Source organism: Myxocyprinus asiaticus, chromosome 18 (assembly GCF_019703515.2).
Source record: "Myxocyprinus asiaticus isolate MX2 ecotype Aquarium Trade chromosome 18, UBuf_Myxa_2, whole genome shotgun sequence".
Classification (NCBI taxonomy): domain Eukaryota; kingdom Metazoa; phylum Chordata; class Actinopteri; order Cypriniformes; family Catostomidae; genus Myxocyprinus; species Myxocyprinus asiaticus.
This window is the reverse complement of record NC_059361.1, coordinates 10,114,445-10,136,584: the sequence shown is the minus strand read 5'-3', so window position 1 is coordinate 10,136,584 and position 22,140 is coordinate 10,114,445. Positions and strand designations below refer to the sequence as shown.

Genomic DNA, 22,140 nt, shown 5'->3' with positions numbered 1-22,140 from the left:
TTGTAGTGTGGACGGTGGAAACGGAGATAAGCCTTTCTGAAAATGATGATGTGTTTGTCGTCATGTGACGCAGTCACGTGATCCAAAACAATCAAGATGGCGGCCCATTTTAGCTACATTGTTGTGCCTGTTATTCACTTTGAAATCATTTAAAAAGGGATAGTTCATCCAAAAATGAAAAATCTCTCATCATTTACTCACCCTCATGCCATCACAGATGTGTATGACTTTCTTCAGCAGAACAACTTTGCAAAAAATCTGAAAAATATCTTAGCTCAGTAGGTCGTTAAAATGCAAGTGTATGGTGATCCGACATTTGAAGTTCCAAAAATTACAGACAGTCAGCATAAACGTCATCCATACGACTCCACTGGTTAAATTAATGTCCTCTAAAATGAAACGACCGCTTTTGGTGCGAAATAGATCCATATTTAAGTACTTCTTAACTATAAATCATCGCTTCTGGTCAGCAGCAGTTCTCCCATGAACATGCCAATGCAATTACGTCACACGTACATACTGCTGCTGACCGGAAGCGATAATTTATAGTTAGAAAATATATTGATCTTTTTCGCACCAAAAGCGATCATTTCGCTATAGATGACATTAATTTAACCACTGGAATCATTTGGATGACGTTTATGCTGAATATCTATGATTTTTGGAGCTTCAAACGTCCGATCACCATCCACTTGCATTTTAAGGACCTACTGTGCTAAGATATTTTTCTATTTTTCTTCAAATGTGTTCTGCTGAATAAAGAAAGTCACATATCTGGGGTGGAATGAGGGTGAGTAAATGATCAGAGAATTTTCATTTTTGGGTGAACTAACCCTTTAAAGATAAATGTTACTTTGTACAACATTTGCAAGTGCAGTTAGCGGACTTAGGAGTTTTCATACATTGAAAGCATCTTTTGAAAATGGACGAGCATTGGACGAGCATCTTTTGAAAATGCTTGAAAACGGCAGTGCGGACAGTTTTCAAATGTATCCAGATTAATGTGGACGTAGCCTAAAGCAAACTTAAGCAAACCGGTTCTATATTCAATAATCAATATATCAAATATTCAATCATAATTGTTAGATTGAGATTTAAGATATGCAGTTTTAGGTGGACAGACTGGTGTAATAACCTACAATTTTGCAATACAGTGTCTTGACTCAACACACACTATTACAAAAACAGTAGTTTAAAGTTTAAAATTAAGGTTTTGATGCTTTTAGTACATATGTGTGAGCTTTAAGGTCATTGACAAAATTTGTTTTCAGAAGATAAAAGCATTTAATCTGCAGTCTCTCTCTTCTGGCTAAAAAAACCTTGACAAAAATGTAGCCTGAGAAACTTTGTTTTCACGCTATTCCCGCGGCATCCATGCACAACTCACCACCCACCCCACAGAGAGTGAGAACCACATTATGGCAACCACGAGGAGGTTAACCCAACGTGACTCTACCCACCCTAGCAACCGGGTCAACTGGTTGCTTAGGAAGCCTGACTGGAGTCTCTCAGCACACCCTGGATTGGAACTTGCAAGTCCGGGTGTGATGGTCAGCACCTTTACTTGCTGATCTACCCAGGCCCCTAAAATGTGAGTTCTGAATGGCCGCTATCATCTTTAACCGATTGGATGCAATCGATGTCACGTTGTGTTGTGTCGTGAGGCCGTCTACACTGGATGCATCGAAACAAACGTTTTACGTCTTGTTGGCAGAGTATTTGTTGCATCGCGCCGCTCACGTCTGGAGTAGACAGGGAGTAAGCCCTCTGAAGCACTCACAGTGAATGGTAATAATCTATGAAAGCAATAGGGCATAGGGAGGATCACATCTGAACAGAACACACAAACACGGGAGATGGATGCGAGGAAAATGGATAGAGTTTATTCATATGTTTAATGCAGCCATTTTTCGTAGTTTTCGTAGGTAAGTGTTCTTTATTCTTTATGTTTAAGTGTATTGTGATTAAAAACATTCAAATATTGTGATCTTCCACTCGCTTTTTTTCTCATTCATCTTGAACAACGGCTCCAGCCTCGTCATAAGCAAAGACAACGATGCACTGTGTTTGTTTGTGGGCTGGTAATGTAGTAACGTGGTCAGTTAGATCATTGTTCGGTTCTCAGGTCAGTGGAAAAACGGTCAGACTCGGTATTGAGAATGCTTCTCAGTTTCTCTGCCTGAACACCAGCACTCTTATGAAAAGCAGCAGGGGTATGTGTGTGTGTGTGTGTGCGTGTGGCTTAGCCGGGAGCTGCAATGTAAACTAAAGCCTATTGGCTTTTTTTTTTTTTTTAAGGCACAAGCCCTTTGACAAGTACCGCCCCCCCCCCTCCCTTCCCCACATTGAGGTGAAACTGGAGAGTACAAAACAGCTATTCTTCAGAATAAATTTGGTTTAAAGGAATTCAATTTTAACATGTCTAAAAAGTAAAAACAGTTCAATTTTGGGATCAAAGCGCAGGCCCTTAATAAAAGCAGCATGTTTTTACATTCAAATGCATCTGGTGCAGAGCAGCATGTGTATGTGTGTGTGTGGACCAAATGTCCAGACAATGATAATAAAACCTAAAATCACCGACACTGTGGCTCACCATGATGAAAACTACTTCATAAAAGGTACTAAATAATGTATACTAAAAACATCTACAGCAAAGGTTAGTATGCAGTTTTGCTTCTCAGGTAAATTTATCCCCTCTATGATATAAAAACAAATGGATGTTCAAAGCAGCAGCACCCCAAGGTTTAAAGCAAGAGACTGGCGTTCACAATATTCTAACATTTAAAATAATATTTAAAGTTACATAACTCTCTTTAGCGAGTTTTAAACGCATCATTTGTATTGCAAAATTCACACACATTTAGAACAATTAATTTCCATAACCTTTCCAGCTGCTTGTGATTACTGGAAAATGCTTTTACACCAATTAATCATTTAGACCGATTAGTGAACCGGTTCGATTCAATGAAAAGAGCCGACTCAAAAGAACGATTCAATATCAAAAATATTTTAGAGCAAAGCATAACTTGAAAATGTATATTTACTAGAATGTTATTAATTTCCATTACCTTAACAGTGGCTCACAATTCCTGAATTATTTAAATATATATATATCATTTTGTACACCAATTCGCTAATGAATCATTAAGACCAGTATATTGAATATAACCGATTAACCGGACGATTCACTTACAAATCGAACATCACTCCGTCTCGCGAGTAAATTTACTGAACAAGAGCAATATTAATGTGAAATATTTTAGAGTACACATATATTCCCATTACTTTTTAAGACTTTGTGAATTTCCCAAGACTTGTCCAGGCCTGGAAAAACTATTTTAAAATTCTCTCATATAAGCGAGTAAATCCTGGTCTGCTCACCATCTGTGTTTTACTGCTGCCGGTGTTATCCACCATTCCTCCGCTCCTCCCGGTCTGCTCGATGTCTCTCTCAGTCACTGTCTCGTCGATAAATCGTGCACGCGCACCGGCGACACTTTCCGTTCGTCCACCGAGCGCGTGTGAATCCGGTGCGCGTTCAGCCGCTTATATCTCTCCGTTTAAATGAGCAGGACTCCGATCTCAGACCTCCGGCCCGCCTGGCGTTCAGATCACAACTCCCCTCCGCTCACGTCTCTCTGTGTTTGCAGTTTCCTACCCCCGCCCCGCGCGAGCGACCTGCACACGCTGCGTGAAATGAGTTTACAGAACCACTCCAATTCACACAGTGGAATAATACACGTGCGTTTGGTATTCTGAAAATTATACTAAATTATATATACATTTTTTTATTATTATAAACTAGTAATAAAAACAATAAATGAAATATTGAGAAAATCTATTATAACTATATTTATAAGTATCTGTCATGAAACGGTCTGCTGAAACTCTAAGATACCAAAAAAAAAAAAAAAAAAAAAAAAAAAAAACAGCCTACCTACACAGCAATGTTAGGCATCGTAGATGCCAATGATGCCCAAAAATGCTGTCTAAGTAGGCATTCACCAAGTTTTGTGCAGAGCCTGATGAATTTGATAATTGTTTATTTGTGGTACTGTAATAGTCAGTGGACTCAGTGTTACACAAGCGCGCCCTCTAGTGTTCATGTGTAGTGGGCGCAGTTTTACAGTTGCTTTGAAAAATGTTTTTAGTTTATATTGAATTTTGTTTTGTACAAACCTGGATTATGTTTTTATTCCTTTTAAGATTCAAACTGCATAAGGCCTGAAATAAAATTCATTTTTTAAACAAGGCTTTGTCAAGCCAACATTAAGAGTTTGTCTTTACTAGTAAAATAGTTTATAAATTTAATGTTTTTTTTAAATTAATTTTTAATAATATTTATTTATCACACATTATACATTTGCACATATACAGTAAAATTCTTTTCAGAGTGCAGGGTCAGCCATGATATGGCACCCCTGGAGCAGATAGGGCCCAACAGTGGCATCTTGGCGGTGCTGTGGCTTGAAACCCCAACCTTCTGATCAACCTTAACTAATTTTCACATATCCCAGCCAAGCTGGGGTCAGAGCACAGGGTCAGCTATGATACAGCACCCCTGGAGCAGATGGGGTCAATGGCCTTGCTCAAGGGCCCAATGAACAGAGCAGCAGTGTTGGGGCTTGAACCCCTGACTATCTAGTCAGTAACCCAGATCCTTAACCGCCATGCCACCACTGCTGCTCTGTTCTGAGCCCATGCTGATATTCAGTTATCAATAACAACATTCAACAGTCATTAATAAAAGCATTAAGATGGCTATAGTTTAGGTATGTTTCCTTTAATTTCACACAGTTAAATACAAATAATTAAATACAAATAATATTTTTCTTACAACAAAATAAATGTATTTTAAGTTATTGCGTGTTAAGTCAGTAACTGATTCATTGTGGCTACAAAGAAGAATTAGTGTTTCGTTGCATAGTGTTGCAGATTGTCAAGTCTGATGCCAAACATGCATACAGTACACGTGAATTGCAAACACCAATATTACACAACACTTGTTATACTCAAGAAAGCATTTTTTTTTTCAGGGGCAGATAAAAATATTCCACTATTTCAAATGAAATTGAATACAAAATAACATCTCTCTCACAGCAGGTTTTTAACTAAAGTAATACTCGCATAATAATAAAAAAAAGAATAAACTTAAAATTCAACGGCCCCTAAAACTGAAGGGGAACCAGGTGTTTTTTTTTTTTGGGAGTAACAGAACATAAAGAGAATAGTGCAATACTTGTACAACAGAAGTGTTTTTTGTCAAATCATACATTTTTAAAGCATCAATTTGAAAAGGAAAAGCTCACAGATGAATGATAAAAAGAGTTAATAAACACACTTTATAACACAGAGACTGGATGTAGCCCTGTCCTGAAACTCCATAGCAGAGTAGTAAAGAATACATGAGCAATATAGAAGAAACACTCACACATATACACACACCTACCTATAAATTCTGTTTGTCTCAACTGTATGTAAATTAGTGTCTGGTTTCTCAATATCAGTAACACTCCAATTCCTCTAACATTGTGCTGATTATGGGATGGAATTATTGGCATTTTGTTTTCAAGTTACACTAGTCCATGTCCTGAGCTTTCTGAAACCAACAAAAAAGCGGTTTTGTTTTTAAACTCAAACACATATAAAGACAGCTAAAACAAACATCACTAGTCTCTGACTGAGCAAATCAGTGAAAGTCACATATTTCTATTAAATAAGGGCCTTCATTTCATACTTTAGAGTTCAGTGCCATCGTGCAGGTGGGGGTGTGATAGGTCACAATCGCTGCATTAAAGTGATAGTTCACTCGAAGGTGAAAATTCGGTCATCATTTACTCACCCTTATTTTGTCCCAAACCTGTATGACTTTCATCTATGGAACACAAAATGAGACATTTAAGAATGTATGGAAAAACAGTGGTGACAGCAATAAAATTGGACAGTGATTTTTACTGCCAAGCTCCAAAAACGACCATAAATGTATCTTAAAAGTAGTGCATATGACTTGTGAGCTATATTCCAAGTCTTCTGAAGTTGAATACAATAGCTTTAAACAAGGAACGGATTCCCATGTCGTCATTATTCACTAAAAATTTTCTTTAATTCAAATATGGCACGCACCACACCAGGTTTGACGTCCACCGATTCTAACTTGTCACATGACTGATCACTGATCAATAATCACTGTCAAATTTCATTATGTGGAAAAGAGCTTCTTGGGCATTCTGCTAAATATCTCCTGTTGTGTTACAAAGAAAGCTACACTACATTAGGATCAACATGAGGGTGAGTAAATTATGACAAATTCTATTTTTGGGTGAATTATTCCTTTAACAGTAGCTTTGATTCAAGGTTAAATTTTTGATTAGTAACTAGACACTGGGCTTAAACAACAACAACATCCAAAACACTTTGTGGTTTTTAAAAACATCATAAGAACTCAAATGGAACGTTTCTGCTCCATTTCACAAACGGGAGTGGTGCCACAGAAGTTTAACATGATGGCCAAACCGAGTATCAAGTTGTAGATGTCTGGATTTGTCTCAAGTGTTCAGCACAGGTGTTGCGGGTTCGATCACTGCACGCAGCAGGACGACACATCTGAACAGCAGCACACGGAGGAGGTCAAGGCTTTAGGGGGGATCAGGTCCAGGTCTTCATCATCAGGTATTTCATCCAGGTGATAACCGTCCTTTAACAGCTGTCTGCTCAGGTCTGGATGCACCTGAGGAGAACAGAAAAGACTGTTTCAGCTTGATGGGACAATGAGTCTCATTCACGAAGGCTGTCGAATAAAAATGTGAAATTTGAATATTCATCAAATTGAAGATAAATGTGCATATTCGAATGCTAAAATGAGCAACTGGATTCTGGATGTGTGCCAAGCACTGAGGATTACTTAAATTTTTGAGCTAAAACAGATGTAGTGCAACAAATAAAACAGAACACGGGTGCTTCGAGAAGCGTTTAAAAGTTAAATGTCCTTTTAAATTGACACAGCATCTAAAAAATTAGCTTTACTGCACGAGACGTTGAAAAAACCTGCAAGACACAATGCAACAGTCAAAGATGTCCGTCTAGTGCATGTTTAAATAAAACATTTTTAAAAAGACGGATGCATTCGGAGTGAACGGCCCCCAGAGGTGGAGGTCTTTGGCGGCTGTGTCTTGACTATTCCTTGCTCTCTTAATAGCGTCTCGCTGCATAAGCACGTACGTACATACAACATTTAATGAAAAACACTGTGGTACCGCCGGCACTATGGCACCGGTACAGGCTACTGTGCAACACTAAGTTATCATAGAACCAGCTATTGTAGCGTTTCTTTTCTTGTTTTACTTTTTTACTTAATATTTGAGAATATGATCTGAGTAAATCTTATGAATTGATCCTTTTATGCACATTTGTTAACAGCCAATATGTTCTTTGCAATAAACAAATTGCTGTAACACAGTGCTGATATGTTTACACTATATTGCCAAAAGTATTCGCTCACCCATCCAAATAATTGAATTCAGGTGTTCCAATCACTTCCATGGCCACAGGTGTATAAAATGAAGCACCTAGGCATGCAGACTGCTTCTACAAACATTTGTGAAAGAATGGGCCGCTCTCAGGAGCTCAGTGAATTCCAGCGTGGTACTGTGATTGGATGCCACCTGTGTAACAAGTCCAGTCGTGAAATTTCCTCGCTACTAAATATTCCACAGTCAACTGTCAGTGGTATTATAACAAAGTGGAAGCGATTGGGAATGACAGCAACTCAGCCATGAAGTGGTAGGCCACATAAAATGACAGAGCGGGGTCAACGGATGCTGAGGCGCATAGTGCGCAGAGGTCGCCAACTTTCTGCAGAGTCAATCGCTACAGACCTCCAAAGTTCATGTGGCCTTCAGATTAGCTCAAGAACAGTGCGTAGAGAGCTTCAAGGAATGGGTTTCCATGGCCGAGCAGCTGCATCCAAGCCATACATCACCAAGTGCAATGCAAAGCGTCGGATGCAGTGGTGTAAAGCACGCCGCCACTGGACTCTAGAGCAGTGGAGACGCGTTCTCTGGAGTGACGAATCACGCTTCTCCATCTGGCAATCTGATGGACGAGTCTGGGTTTGGCGGTTGCCAGGAGAACGGTACTTGTCTGACTGCATTGTGCCAACTGTGAAGTTTGGTAGAAGGGGGATTATGGTGTGGGGTTGTTTTTCAGGAGCTGGGCTTGGCCCCTTAGTTCCAGTGAAAGGAACTCTGAATGCTTCAGCATACCAAGAGATTTTGGACAATTCCATGCTCCCAACTTTGTGGGAACAGTTTGGGGATGGCCCCTTCCTGTTCCAACATGACTGCGCACCAGTGCACAAAGCAAGGTCCATAAAGACATGGATGAGCGAGTTTGGTGCGGAAGAACTTGACTGGCCTGCACAGAGTCCTGACCTCAACCCGATAGAGCACCTTTGGGATGAATTAGAGCGAAGACTGTGAGCCAGGCCTTCTCGTCCAACATCAGTGTCTGACCTCACGAATGCGCTTCTGGAAGAATGGTCAAAAATTCCCATAAACACACTCTTAAACCTTGTGGAAAGCCTTCCCAGAAGAGTTGAAGCTGTTATAGCTGCAAAGGGTGGGCCGACGTCATATTAAACCCTATGGATTAAGAATGGGATGTCACTTAAGTTCATATGCGTCTAAAGGCAGATGAGCGAATACTTTTGGCAATATAGTGTATATTGATTTGTTGCACCCTTTCGTGGATGTAGGAGACAACGTCAATTTAAAAATCAGATGTCTTGTAGATTTTTCCGCCCACCTGAAATAATGTCTTAAAATTTGAATATAATTCGAATTGTGGTAATATTTCAGTGAAAAATTCTAATTTAGTTTCTGAGCCCTGTTGACAGCCCTATCATTTACTAACAGTGTGTACGCACATATTTGTAAGTAAAATCTGTGTTTGAACGCTTTCAATCAGAAATAGGGTTCCCACACCAATTAATTTCTGGATAAGAAAAAAAAAAACTATTTTATAGAGACCACAATAATGAAGAACATCTGCTAGCCAATGCAATATTGTACAGACTAGACTAGAAAAGATTATATTCACTACAAAAATTTCCATGACTTTTCTAATGACTTTTTAAGATTTAATTAATGATTTTTCAGGCCTGAAAAAAATACCTTTTACCAAATACCCTGATGTTTTCAGATTTTCCATGACCGTGGGAACCCAGCAGAAATCATTATTCATCAATTTCTTCAAATGTATTTCTGGAATTAGGATATATATATATATATATATAGCTCAATCTCATTATGCATTAAAATAAGAATAATCTGGGTTCAGCAACATATTTAACACTAATTAATATGCAAAAACATTTTGTGAATCCAGTTGAATTTTTTTCTTTTTTTGCCCACATAAGCAAGCAATTATTAGTGAATTAGAGTCAATGCTCTGGGTCAGTTATTGGCAGCCAAGTTACAAAGCAACAGCAGAAGATTGTAAACTGGGAGTGTGGTGACCGACACTGCTAACACAAACATTACAAGTTCAATTCTAAATACTAGTCACCCAGAAACTACAGAAATGAGTGCAGCTGTTCAGGGCAGAACATGTCTGCTTAATGAAAAGTTATGCAACTGTTTAATGCATATTGAATGAATAGGACTGCATGCAATCTGGACAAGCATAATTCCACAGAAAGCACACAGATTTAAGCATCCAAAATTCACAACTTTTTTCACATGCCCTACCCCATTGCATGTTGGCTTATTAAATATTTATTGCAAATTTGATACAACTTTCAGCCACCAAAAAGAGTGATAAAAGCTAAGTTTAGCACATTTAAAAATATTCCACAGAAATATACAGATTTTTCACTCACAACCAGGGTCATACATTGTGGTAAAAAAAAACAAGTGTTCTATATTGGCTAATTATTAACCTAATTAACTGAATTAGGCTTGTATGCAAGCGTCTCACCTCAGCCGAGGAATATCCAGATGAACAATCCAGCTCTCTATCACTAATGAGATTAAACAGTGCACAATAAATCATAACATTCAAGACTTCCTGATTGTTAATAAATGTGAGAGCATGTTAATAATGGAGAGGCTGTCGTACCTGTCTGAATCCAATGAGATGAGTGAATCTTCTGCTGTCTGACTCAGAGCAGCATATCCCTTATTAAACTTCACACTGCAAACAGAAGAATTACACAATAATTCAATATCAATAAGGAAAAAAGAACATAATGAAATATGTCACAGTAAAAACTGGCATGTTGTCCTGACAAACACATGGTTTCTTGTCTCTTTTACGATCAGGTTGTTTGAATTCGAGAAGAAATAAAAGAGGGCTTGAAACTAGTGCCCGACCGATATATCGGTCGGCCGATATTATCCTTTCACCGATATATCGGTATCGGCGTATATTTTACCGATATGCGCTGATATGAAAACTTTTTTCAGAACATATAATGCAGAAAACAACGCTTTAGAATTGGTGTCATAGCGTAGTTTGTCCAGCAGAGCGCGCTCCGACTCCATTGTTTACAGAGCCGACTCTGAGCTGATACTAAAAATACAGTACTGATGTTTATTTAGCTATTTATTGTATTTTTATTTATTCTTTATTTAAATGGTCAGCAATTGACTGATACTAAACATACAGCACTGATTTTTATTTTATTTATTCTTTATTTAAGTGGTCATCAATTGACTTATACTAACAGTACTGATGTTTATTAAGCTATTTGTCTTTATTTTCTTAGTGTTCATTTCTAGAATTTGTTGACAATGTATAATAATAATGTCAAATGTTCTTTGATAAAAATATTTGTTTAAGAAAGCAGCATAGAAAAGGTCTGTTTGAATTCCAGCTCAAAAATTAGCTATATCGGTCACCATATCGGTAATCGGTGAATTTTCCCTCTCTAAAATCGGTATCGGTCTCAAAAATCCTATATCGGTCGGGCTCTGCTTGAAACACACCCACACTCTCACAGTCAAACACACTTCAATCATTCACACAAGCCAAACCGATTTACCATACAGGACACGTGGGCACCTGTTATGTACTGTTAAGTTTTAAACATCTTTCAGAAGGGTTCTTATGGAAGGCAGAAACTACACTATATAACTATAATGCATATTCTTGGCTTACAACACATGTAAAACATAAGCAGACCAAAGAGGTTTAAATCAGAAAATGACTGCAGAATATTTTTAAACACAGGATGTCCGTTTATGACAGTCATAAGACTCACTTCTTTGGTTTGCGTCTGGGTTGTTGAAGCCCAGGTCTGCCCAAGCTGAAGCCTCTGTTCTGCAGAGCTCTTCTGGCCGAGTCTCTGTGTTTCTCTGCAAATAAAAACAAATAAACACACAGCACAATCGCAAAATACACACATTTACACATGACATCTGTTCATGACAGAAGATATACACAACTACAAATCTTTGAACGCAGTCTAGGCTACACATCAGATCATCCTTTACATATTTGTGAAAACATTAAATTCAAAGCAAAATAAGTTATTGAATACTTTTGCATTTTCAGCTGTACTTACGGAGTTTCATGTGGAACGCAGGTGCTTTTGACATGATATACGGTCCTCTCTTCTCTACTGCTTTGATTCTCTCATCTCCTATCTGTGGCTTCTCACTGCTTTCAGCACTCTGATGATTAAAGATGATTTGTTCGGCCAGTTCAATTGATTTTATGGATCAACATGCTGACATGTGACAGTATCAAATAAAGGAATAATTTCATAATATATACAATTAGTGTGAATAGTATATATTCTGTACCATACTGTATTTTGTTGAGGTGTATGAGTAATCTAATGATAATTAAATATACAGTGGCAAGAAAAAGTATGTGAACCCTTTAAAATTAGCTGGTTTTCTGCATTAATTGGTCATTAAATGTAATCTCATCTTCATTAAAAAGTCACAAGTATAGACAAACACAATGTGCTTAAGCTAAAAACACACAAAGAATTTTAATCTTTCATGTCTTTATTGAACACATCCCATTAAACATTTACAGTGCTGTGGAAAAAGTAAGTGAACCCTTGGATTTAATAACTGGTCTCCTCCTTCGGCAGCTGTAACCTAAACCAAGCGTTTCCGGTAGCAGTGGATTAGACCTGCACAATGTTCAGAAGGAATTTTTGACCATTCTTCCTTACAGAACTGCTTCAGCTCAGCCATATTCTTAGGATGTCCGGTGTGAACGGCTCTCCTGAGGTCATTCCACAGCATCTCTATTTGGTTAAGGTCTGGGCTCTGACTGGGCCACTCCAAAAGGTGATTTTCTTTTTTTGAAGCCATTCTGTCGTGGATTTACTTCTATGTTTAGGGTCATTGTCCTGCCGCATCACCAAACTTCTACTGAGCTTCAGCTGGCGCACAACCACCCTACCATTATCCTGTAGGATATCTTGATAAACTTGGAAATTCATTTTTCCCTCGATGATGGGAAGCTTTCCATGCCCCGAAGCAGCCCCAAATAATGATGCTCCCTCCACTGTACTTCATCATTGGGATTATGTTTTCATGTTGCAGTGCACTTTTTCACCATATGTAGTGCTGCGTGTTCTTCCCAAACATTCAACCTTAGTTTCATCAGTCCACAAAACATTTTCCCCGTAGCGCTGTGGAGTGTCAAGGTGGTCTTTGGCAAACTTCAGGCACACAACAATGTTTTTGTTGGAAAGCAGCGGATTGATGGACAGAGGATGTTAACCACTTCCAATGATTCCTTCACGTCTTTAGTTGTCACTCTAGGGTTCTTTATTACCTCATTGAGCATTCTGCAGTGTGCCCTTTGAGTTGTCTTGGCTGGATGGCCACTTCTAGGGAGAGTAGCCACAGTACTAAATCGCCTCCATTTACAGACAATTTGTCTAACTGTGCACAGATGAATATCGAAACTCTTCGAGATAACTTTGTAACCCATTCCAGCTTTATGCAAAGCAACAATTCTTGATCGTAGGTCTTCTGAGATCTCTTTTTTTGCGAGGCATGGTCCACATCAGCAGATGCTTCTTGTAAATAGAAAACTTAAAATGTTTGAGTGCTTTTTATTAGTCAAAGTAGCTCCAACCCACACCTCCAATCTCACGTCATTAATTGGATGCCATGTTTGCCAACTCCAGACTCTAATTAGCTTTGGTTGACGTCATTAGCCAAGGGGTTCAAATACTTTTTTTACAACCTACACTGTGAATGTTTGAATGATGTATTCAACATGTACACGAATTTAATAAATTGTGTTTGTTCGTTATTGCTACTTTTTTCCAACTTCAAGACAAATTTATACATAAATGCAGGTAATTACAAAGGGTTCACATAATTTTTCTTGCCACTGTAGTTGTGTGTATAAATGTTATTTATAAATTATAACTTATGTGGCAATTAAATCAAGTATTACTGATGACACTAATAAAGATTTAGAGATGTAATGCTGGTTTATCGGTTTATAAGGTTTTAAATCCACCCGAATAATTCTTACAAAAACACGCTGTTACAAAGTGAAAATTATTAAAATCTGTTTGATTGGACTAAATTCTCCACGAGAAACACACAAAACACAGATGACAGCATATAAACTAGCTGCTAATAAAGTTTTACGGTTGGATAGTTTCTGTTAGAACACATAATCATCATTTAAACGAGTGTTTTATTATTATTCATAGAGTGTAATCAAACAGCACATGACTGGGGCAAAAATAAAAAACTAAATAGAAATCAATTAAAAATGACCTTCAGTCTCGCCGCTGAAGACTCGTTGTCGGACAGAGTGTCATGCTCTGCGCTCTCCTTCATGTCGTTCATGTCTGTGTCTCAAAATGAAGGTTTAAATGTGAAATCATGTCTTAAATCGCACAGATGAAACTCATGGTAACACTTTTAACGCTACAGTAAACAGAGATTCTTCTTCACTTGGCGTCACTTTCAGCTCATTCAGCACACTGCTTCCAACCACAGGCGCTCCAGTGATTGTGCAGCCTGATATACACTCACTGTATATCGCCATAATAGAGAGAGAGAAAATGATATATATATATATATATCAAATTAATTATTATTATTATTTATTTATTTTTACTTAAACATTTCAGTCTATGTCCACAACGAAATACTAGCACCGTGCTTACTGCACAATACTGCCAACAAGTTTTGTGTGAAAGTGTTTAAACCTTTATCAGTCTGACTAAATATTGAGCCAAAATGGAGATTAGTATTCCACACACTGTGCTCTGGTTGTATACTAAATGTAATAGCTGGTCTAGATATTCCATGGATACAGAAAATTGGCACTCAAGCTTAATTTATCCTTATAAGAGGTATAAATATATTTTTTTAATTGCATTAGCTAAAGTTTATATTTCAGATCCTCAAAACCTTCAAGGAATAGTTCACCCAAAAATGAAAATTCTCTCATCATCTGGGTAAGAACAGACCAAAATGTAACTATTTTTACATCAGCAGTCTCCTTGGCTATCATGATTTCAAGCTCGATTACACTTCCTAAGACCATCTAGTGCTCTGTGCATGTCTCAATTGAGCCTGAAATCCAATGCAAGATGTACAGTAAAAAAGGAGTCACATTTTGGTCTGTTCTCACCCAAAGCCGATTGGATCACTTCAGTAGACATGGATTACACCACTGGAGTCTCATGGATTACTTTTATGCTGCCTTTATGTGCTTTTTGGGACTTGAAAGTGTTGGACGCCAGTTATGGGACAAACAAATGTTTCTAATGGTGACAAGATTTTGCTTTGCCAATTTTTTAAGTTGGGATTTTAATGGGCAGCAAAAAAAGTCAGTTCAGTTTTTTTGTCAGTTCAATTCAGAAATGTATTTGTCCAAAATGTCCATTACAAACATTAACACACATTGTATTGACGTGGTAAAGCTTCATTTTTTATTTTTTTATTTCAGCTATCTAACTGTACAAAAGTGAAACTGAATAAGGTAAACACACTCACACAATATTTCAGTATTGCTTGGTTTATTAGGTCCATTATTATTTTATACAGGATGGGACAGAGTTTGACCCCCTGAACATCACACAGTGAAGAGCAGAGGTAGTAAACCTCATTAAATTCACACACACACACACACACACAAAACCTGTAAGAGAAAGAAAGACATTTAAAATATGGTTTAAAAGGACATTCATTTAGATATTAACATCAAGATATTATCATGGTAAGAGTGACTTTAATTATTACTTTATGATGCAGAATTCAAAGGGTCATGACATGCCTTTTTTATTATTTTGATATGTTTCTTGAGATTCACTTATAATATTAGTAAAAATAATTTAAATAAAAATAAACAGTCATATATTTGTAAAACATGATCATTTTCCTCCCTCATTCTGACCCTCTTTCAGAAAAGAATCCCCACTCACAGTGTATGAGGCAATCACACTTTATCAATGCCCAGCTCTTCTGGGGTGGAGATGCCCAGCTCCTGCAGTGTTGGTGTGAGTTCCTGGATCACATACGGGTAGATCTCCTTATGAGGACCCGATTTATCCTGACAAAACATTTCAGGGAATTTCAAAAGCGTGCATAGCATGTTAATGAGAAGACACAAGAGATGGATTATACTCACAAACTTGCACTCAAAAACAAGTAACCATCTGCTTACTGACGATAATAACCGAGCAAATTTATACAGATTAGCCCATTTTGTAATTAAACATGAATTACTTTCAGTAAGTATAAAGATTAGAGGCCTACAGCTGTCTTGTGATAAAACTATAATTCCACAGTAATTCTAAGGCCAGTTTAAACAATAAATCCAAATTCTAAAAGAATCATTAGTCATTACAGAATAGCTCTAAGGATGATCTCTGTGATATCATTTTTAATAAAAGAAAGGCCCTTTTACCTTTAAGCCAAATATATTACAGATACAAAACCATTAAAAATGCATTTTAATTATGTCATAACGAATAAATGAATACTTCTCTCACTTTGACAGCCTCTAAGATGCGGATCGCGCTGGCCAGATCATTCAACCGTCTGCAAGCACGCAAAGCAGAGTCCAAAATTTTCGGTTCTGGAACAAGGTCGTATCCAATCAGTGTGTTCATACCTGAGAGAAAGAAAAAACATCTTTACTCACATTATTAATACACAATCAAAACAGAGCTGCTAATATTTGTGGACGGACGCAGTGATCGGTGTGCGATGTTTTTTTTGTCTTCTACATGCACTGTTATCTGTGTGTTTGGTGTTTATCACCTTTGCAAAGCTCCCAGGTGTCGAGGTCAGGTTTGCTGAAGTACGTCACCCAGCGAGAGTCAAACTCCTCATCAGTTTCTACTTCAGCATGAGAGAAACATCTTACCACCAGAGGAGCTACAAAACAAAAAGAAAAACAGACAGCTGTCAAATCCAAAATGGAAAAAAACTTTACATAGCCTGGACGTATTAAACTGGCTAATAAGGTCAATGCAGAAATTCAGACCAAAATTTCACAGCCAGTTAAACAGGAACTACTCCCCATTTGAAATTCCACAGGCACCCATTTCTTAGGAGGCTTTTTGACCGGAACATGGAGGCTTAAAGCAGGGGTTCTCAACGGGGGGGGGTGTTCATCAAAAAAAGGTTGAGAACCACTGGTTTAAAGGGATAGTTCAACCAAAAAATGCCCTCATCATTATCTCACCCTCATGACACAATGAAGATTTTTAGAAGAATATTTCAGCTCTGTAGGTCCATACAATGCCAGAGAATAGGGTCCAAAACTTTGAAGCTCCAAAAAGCACATAAAGGCAGCATAAAAGAAATCAATACGACTCCAGTGGTTAAAACTATATCTTCAGAAGTGATATGAGGTGTAAGAAACAGATCAATAATAGTCCTTTTTTACTAAGAATCTCCACTTTCACTTTCAGATGTGAAAGTGAAATTAAACAGGCACAACATGTGATTTTCAGATGTGAACGTGAAGTGGAGATTGATAGTAAAAAAATAACTTAAATATTAATCTGTTTCTCACCCACACCTCATATAACTTCTGAAGATATACAGTTGAAGTCAGAGGTTTCGATACACCTTAGCCATATACATTTATACTCAGTTTTTCACCATTCCTGACATTTAATCGTAGAAAACATTCCCTGTCTTAGGTCATTTAGGATCACTATTTTAAGAATGTGAAATATATGGATCCAAATGTGGATAATAGTAGAGAGAATTATTTATTTCAACTTTTATTTCTTTCATCACATTCCCAGTGGGTCAGAAGTTTACATACACTTTGTTAGTATTTGGTAGCATTGCCTTTGAATTGTTTAACTTGGGTCAAACATTTGGAAGGAAGCCTTACACAAGCTTCAAAATAATTGGCTGGAATTCTGGCCCATTCCTCCAGACAGAACTGGTGTAACTGAGTCAGGTATGTAGGCCTCCTTGCTCTCACATGCTTTTTCAGTTCTGCCCACACATTTTCTATCAGATTGAGGTCAGGGCTTTGTGATGGCTACTCCAGTACCCTGACTTTGTTGCCCTTAAGCCATTTTGCCACAACTTTGGAGGCATGCTTGGGGGTCATTGTCCATTGGGGCAGTGGTGGCTCAGTGGTTAAGGCTCTGGGGTACTGATCAGAATGTTGGGGGTTCAAGCCCCAGCACTGCCAATATGCCACTGTTGGGCCCTTGAGCAAGGCCCTTGACCCTATCTGCTCCAGGGGCGCTGTATCATGGCTGACCCTGCGCTCTGACCCCAGCTTAGCTGGGATATGTGAAAAAAAGAATTTCACTGTACATATGCAAAATGTGGTGCTAAATAAATAAAATTATAATTAATTATAAATTATAATTATTTGCAACCAACCTTTAACTTCCTGGCTGACATCTTGAAATGTTGATTCAATATATCCACACAATTTTCCTTGCTCATGATGCCATCTATTTTTTGAAGTTCACCAGTCCCTCCTGCAGAAAAGCACCCCCACAACATGATGCTGCCACCCCCATGCTTCACGGTTGGGATGGTGTTCTTTGGCTTGCAAGCCTCATCCTTTTTCCTCCAAACATAACAATGGTCATTATGGCCAAACAGTTCAATATTTGTTTCAGTAGACCAGAGGACATTTCTCCAAAAAGTAAGATCTTTGTCCCCATGTGCACTTGCAAACTGTAGTCTGGCTTTTTTATGGTGGTTTTGGAGCAGTGGCTTCTTCCTTGCTGAGCAGCCTTTCAGGTTATGTTGATATAGGACTCGTTTTACTGTGGATATAGATACTTGTCTACCTGTTTCCTCCAGCATCTTCACAAGGTCCTTTGCTGTTGTTCTGGGATTGATTTGCACTTTTCGCACCAAACTACGTTCATCTCTAGGAGACAGAATGCGTCTCCTTCCTGAGCGGTATGATGGCTGTGTGGTCCCATGGTGTTTATACTTGCATACTATTGTTTGTACAGATGAACATGGTACCTTCAGGCGTTTGGAAATTGCTCCCAAGGATGAACCAGACTTGTGGAGGTCCACAATGTTTTACAGGTACACCACCAATTGACTCCAATTAGCCAATCAAAAGCTAATTGGCAAATTGTCAAAAGGCTTGACATCATTTTCTGTAATTTTCCAAGCTCCTTAAAGGCACAGTTAACTTAGTGTATGTAAACTTCTGACCCACTGGAATTGTAATATAGTCAATTAAAAATGAAACAATCTGTCTGTAAACAATTGTTGGAAAAATTACTCATATCATGCACAAAGTAGATGTCCTAAAAGACTTGCCAAAATTATAGTTTGCTAATATGAAATCTGTGGAGTGGTTAAAAATTTGTTTTAATAACTTCAACCTAAGTGTATGTAAACTTCTGACTTCAGCTGTAGTTTTAACCACTGGAGTCTTATGGATTACTTACATGCTGCCTTTATGTTCTTTTGGAGCTTCAAAATTTTGGTACATTCACTTGCATTGTATGGACCTACAGAGCTGAAATATTCTTCTAAAAATCTTTGTTTGTGTTCAGTGTAAGAAATAAAGTCATACACATCTGGGATGGAATGAGGGCGAGTAAATGAGAGAATTTTCACTTTTGGGTGAACTATCCCTTTAAGGTCAAGTTTACCCTTCACAACATCTCCACATATCTCAATGGTACTGATTTTTGTGATTTATCAGAATCAGAATGAGCTTTATTGCCAAGTATACTTACACATACAAGGAATTTGTCTTGGTGACAGGAGCTTCCAGTACACAACAATACAAAAACAGCAATAATCCTCTCAGCAGTCCGAACTGTCCTTTGTAGTCTTCTGATGTCTGATTTTGTAGCTGAACCAAACCAGACAGTTATTGAAGTGTAGAGGACAGACTCAATGCCTGCTGAGTAGAACTGTATCAGCAGCGCCTGTGGCAGGTTGAATTTCCTCAACTGGCAAAGGAAGTACAACCTCTACTGGGCCTTTTTCGCAATGGAGTCAATGTGGGTCTCCCACTTCAGGTCCTGTGAGATAGCAGTGCCCAGGAACCTGAATGACTCAACTGCTGCCACAGTGCTGTTCAGGATGGTGAGGGGGGGGTCAATGTTGGGGGGTTCCTCCTAAAGTCCACAATCATTTCCACCATTTTGAGCGTGTTCAGCTAAAGGTTGTTTTGACTGCACCAGACAGACAGCTGTTTAACCTCCCTTCTGTATGCAGACTCATCATTATCTCAGATGAGACCGATGACAGTGGTGTCATCTGCAATCTTCAGGAGCTTGACAGAGGGGTCCTTGGTGATGCAGTTGTTGGTGTAGAGGGAGAAGAGTAGTGGTGAGAGCACACATCTTATTTAATGTTAAATAAGTCCTAGTAGGAATGCACATATCCTCACAGAAACTGATATATGATGTAACAGTATCTGTGAGCTCGTCCTCTGTGGCTGCAGCCTCAAAAACACTCCAATCAGTGCAGTCAAAGCAGGCTTGTAGTTCCAGCTCTGCTTCGTTGGTCCATCTCTTCACAGTCCTTACTACAGGCTTAGCAGATTTTAATTTCTGTCTGTGGGTTGGAAGAAGATGAACCAGACAGTGATCAGATAGTTCCAAAGCTGCTCTAGAAACAGAGCGATATGCATTCTTTATTGTTGTGTAGCAATGATCCAGTATATTTCTGTGTCTGGTGGGGCATGTAATGTGCTGTTTGTATTTGGGCAGTTCACGTGTGAGGTTTGCGTTGATAAAATTCCCAAGAATAATAATAACTGAGTCCGGGTATTGTTGTTCTGTGTCTGTGATTTGATCAGCCAGCTGTTGCAGCGCTGTGTTCACACACGCGTTTGGCGCGATATAAACACTCACCAGAATAAACGAGGAAAACTCCTGCGGCAAGTAGAAAGGCTTACAGTTAATAAAGAGCACTTTCAAATTAGAACAGCACATCTTCTTTAACGTTGTTACATCTGTACACCAACTTTCATTGATGTAAAAGCATGTTCCACCGCCTCTCGTTTTCCCCGTTAAATCCGCAATGTGATCCACTCTGAACAGTTGAAACCCCAGCAGATGTAACGCGCTGTCCGAAATGGCTTCACTCAGCCAGGTTTCTGTGAAGCACAAGGCAGCAGAGGTGAGGAGATGTAGTTCGTCCGTTTTGTTAGGGAGAGCGCGGAGAATCGCAAGATGAATGCTCGGCAGCGTTGTTCGAAAGCCCTGCCGACGGAGATTGACCAGTGCGCCTGCTCGTCTCCCTCGTCTGCGTCTCATAACGCGTTTAAACAACACAGCCGCGCCTCCGACTTAAATGTCAAACAAAAGGTCCGAATATTCAAAATCCGGGAAAAGATTGACTGGTATATGCTGTCGAATGTTCAGCAGTTCGTCTCTGGTAAAACTGACTGGAAAAAGATTACTAAACACAGGACAAACAAACAAAAACAACAAAACAATAGAACCACTCCACACCGAGGCGCGGCGCTATCATGATGTCATCATATGCTATTATTGCCATATCATTTATTGCATTAATGTTAACAGTTATTTAAATTACAGCGTTAACATTATTTTTAGCCTAGGTAATGTCAACTAAAAAGCATTGTTACAAGGCGTAAACATATTAATATGGTTATATGTAAGATTATGAAGAAAAATAAAGTCCTATGAAATTACATGCATTGATGAACTGTTTACAATAAAACCAGGAACATGTAATAAGAAAGGCACTGCTGATTTCATGTTGACTTTAAATGTAAAATACAGGAAGAACTTCTCTAACAATCACAGCACTCTATGGCATTCGAGGGGGAACAAATTAAATACATTAACTCTTACAAAAACTACTATGGTACTACCACGGTACCTAATAAAAACAGTAACATCATGGTACTTTTTGTTGGCGCAAAAAGTTAATAAACCATATAATGCACATGTCTGATGTATATTTTAAGTGTCATATGTGCATAAACAGAAAGTGAGTCCAGTGTGTGAGGCGGGTCATTACAAGGACAAACATAATAACCTAAAAACAAAACGAAACACTCAGCGAGCTTAACTTCAGAGAACCTATAAAAAATGTGTTAATGATCAATAAAATCATCAGACACAGGATGAAATCTGTGATCATGTGAAACAAATTGTATTTGACCTCAAAGCGGAACTGCTGTGATCTCTATGAATGAAACCCTCGCATTATGCGTTTCCTCGCGCAGTTGTCAGAGTTTACCTGTGTAAACGGGACGTGTTCGAGTCAAACACCTGATACCGGCGGCAGATGCGCGCAAAACTGCTGCTGAAAACATGATGAACGGATGTGCTGCCAAAAACTGCAGGTCCAAACAGACAAAGTCTTTCTAGCAAGTCAGTCCACTGTCAACCATCTTTGGAACGCTCTCGGGAGGCTATTTCCAGTCATGCCAGTGCAGCTCTTATCTACTTGAATGGAGAAAGACCAAAATCTCAAAAACAGTTGGCCAATTTTACGATAAAAGAATATATTTCAAATCAGCAATAAAATTTGATAATACTGGAATCATAAATTGTGCTTCTTTGTATCAGATTATACTAAAACACGCAATTGTACCGGCTTGTGTAGCTAATGCGCATGCGCGTTCTAGAATTGATTGACGGGTGGTGTCTGTATCTAAAAGGTGATTGGCTCTTTTAACTGTAAGGCGGGACTTCCT

The 22,140-nt window shown here is 38.5% G+C and overlaps 3 protein-coding genes across 4 annotated transcripts in view; all 3 read right to left on the bottom strand.

Moving 5' to 3' along the window:
- Nucleotides 1-3,588, bottom strand: part of LOC127456477 (AT-rich interactive domain-containing protein 3B-like) — an 81,123-nt gene extending 77,535 nt beyond the window's left edge. Inside the window, exon 1 of the mRNA XM_051724994.1 lies at nt 3,382-3,588. Coding sequence (XP_051580954.1) covers nt 3,382-3,417 — 36 coding nt within the window. The 5' untranslated portion in view covers nt 3,418-3,588. The remainder of the gene's footprint in view (nt 1-3,381) is intronic.
- Nucleotides 3,589-4,764: 1,176 nt separating this feature from the next.
- LOC127456487 (protein FAM219B-like) lies at nt 4,765-14,000 on the bottom strand. Its single transcript, XM_051725005.1, has 6 exons — nt 13,764-14,000; nt 11,564-11,672; nt 11,261-11,354; nt 10,117-10,191; nt 9,976-10,018; nt 4,765-6,727 (listed from the first exon to the last, which is right to left on the bottom strand). The coding sequence occupies exons 1-6, from the start codon at nt 13,833-13,835 to the stop codon at nt 6,578-6,580; spliced, it is 543 nt and encodes a 180-aa protein (XP_051580965.1). The 5' UTR covers nt 13,836-14,000; the 3' UTR covers nt 4,765-6,577.
- Nucleotides 14,001-14,999: 999 nt separating this feature from the next.
- Nucleotides 15,000-21,854, bottom strand: LOC127456488 (cytochrome c oxidase subunit 5A, mitochondrial-like). 2 transcript variants are annotated; one of them, XM_051725007.1, is made up of 5 exons: nt 21,681-21,854; nt 16,263-16,379; nt 15,992-16,113; nt 15,422-15,549; nt 15,000-15,138 (listed from the first exon to the last, which is right to left on the bottom strand). In XM_051725007.1, exons 1-4 carry the CDS (start codon nt 21,754-21,756, stop codon nt 15,436-15,438), a joined length of 429 nt encoding a protein of 142 aa, XP_051580967.1. In that variant the 5' UTR covers nt 21,757-21,854; the 3' UTR covers nt 15,000-15,138; nt 15,422-15,435. The 2 variants fall into 2 exon arrangements, with proteins under 2 accessions (XP_051580967.1, XP_051580968.1); XM_051725008.1 differs by lacking the exon at nt 21,681-21,854 and adding an exon at nt 19,193-19,322.
- Nucleotides 21,855-22,140: the final 286 nt, after the last annotated feature.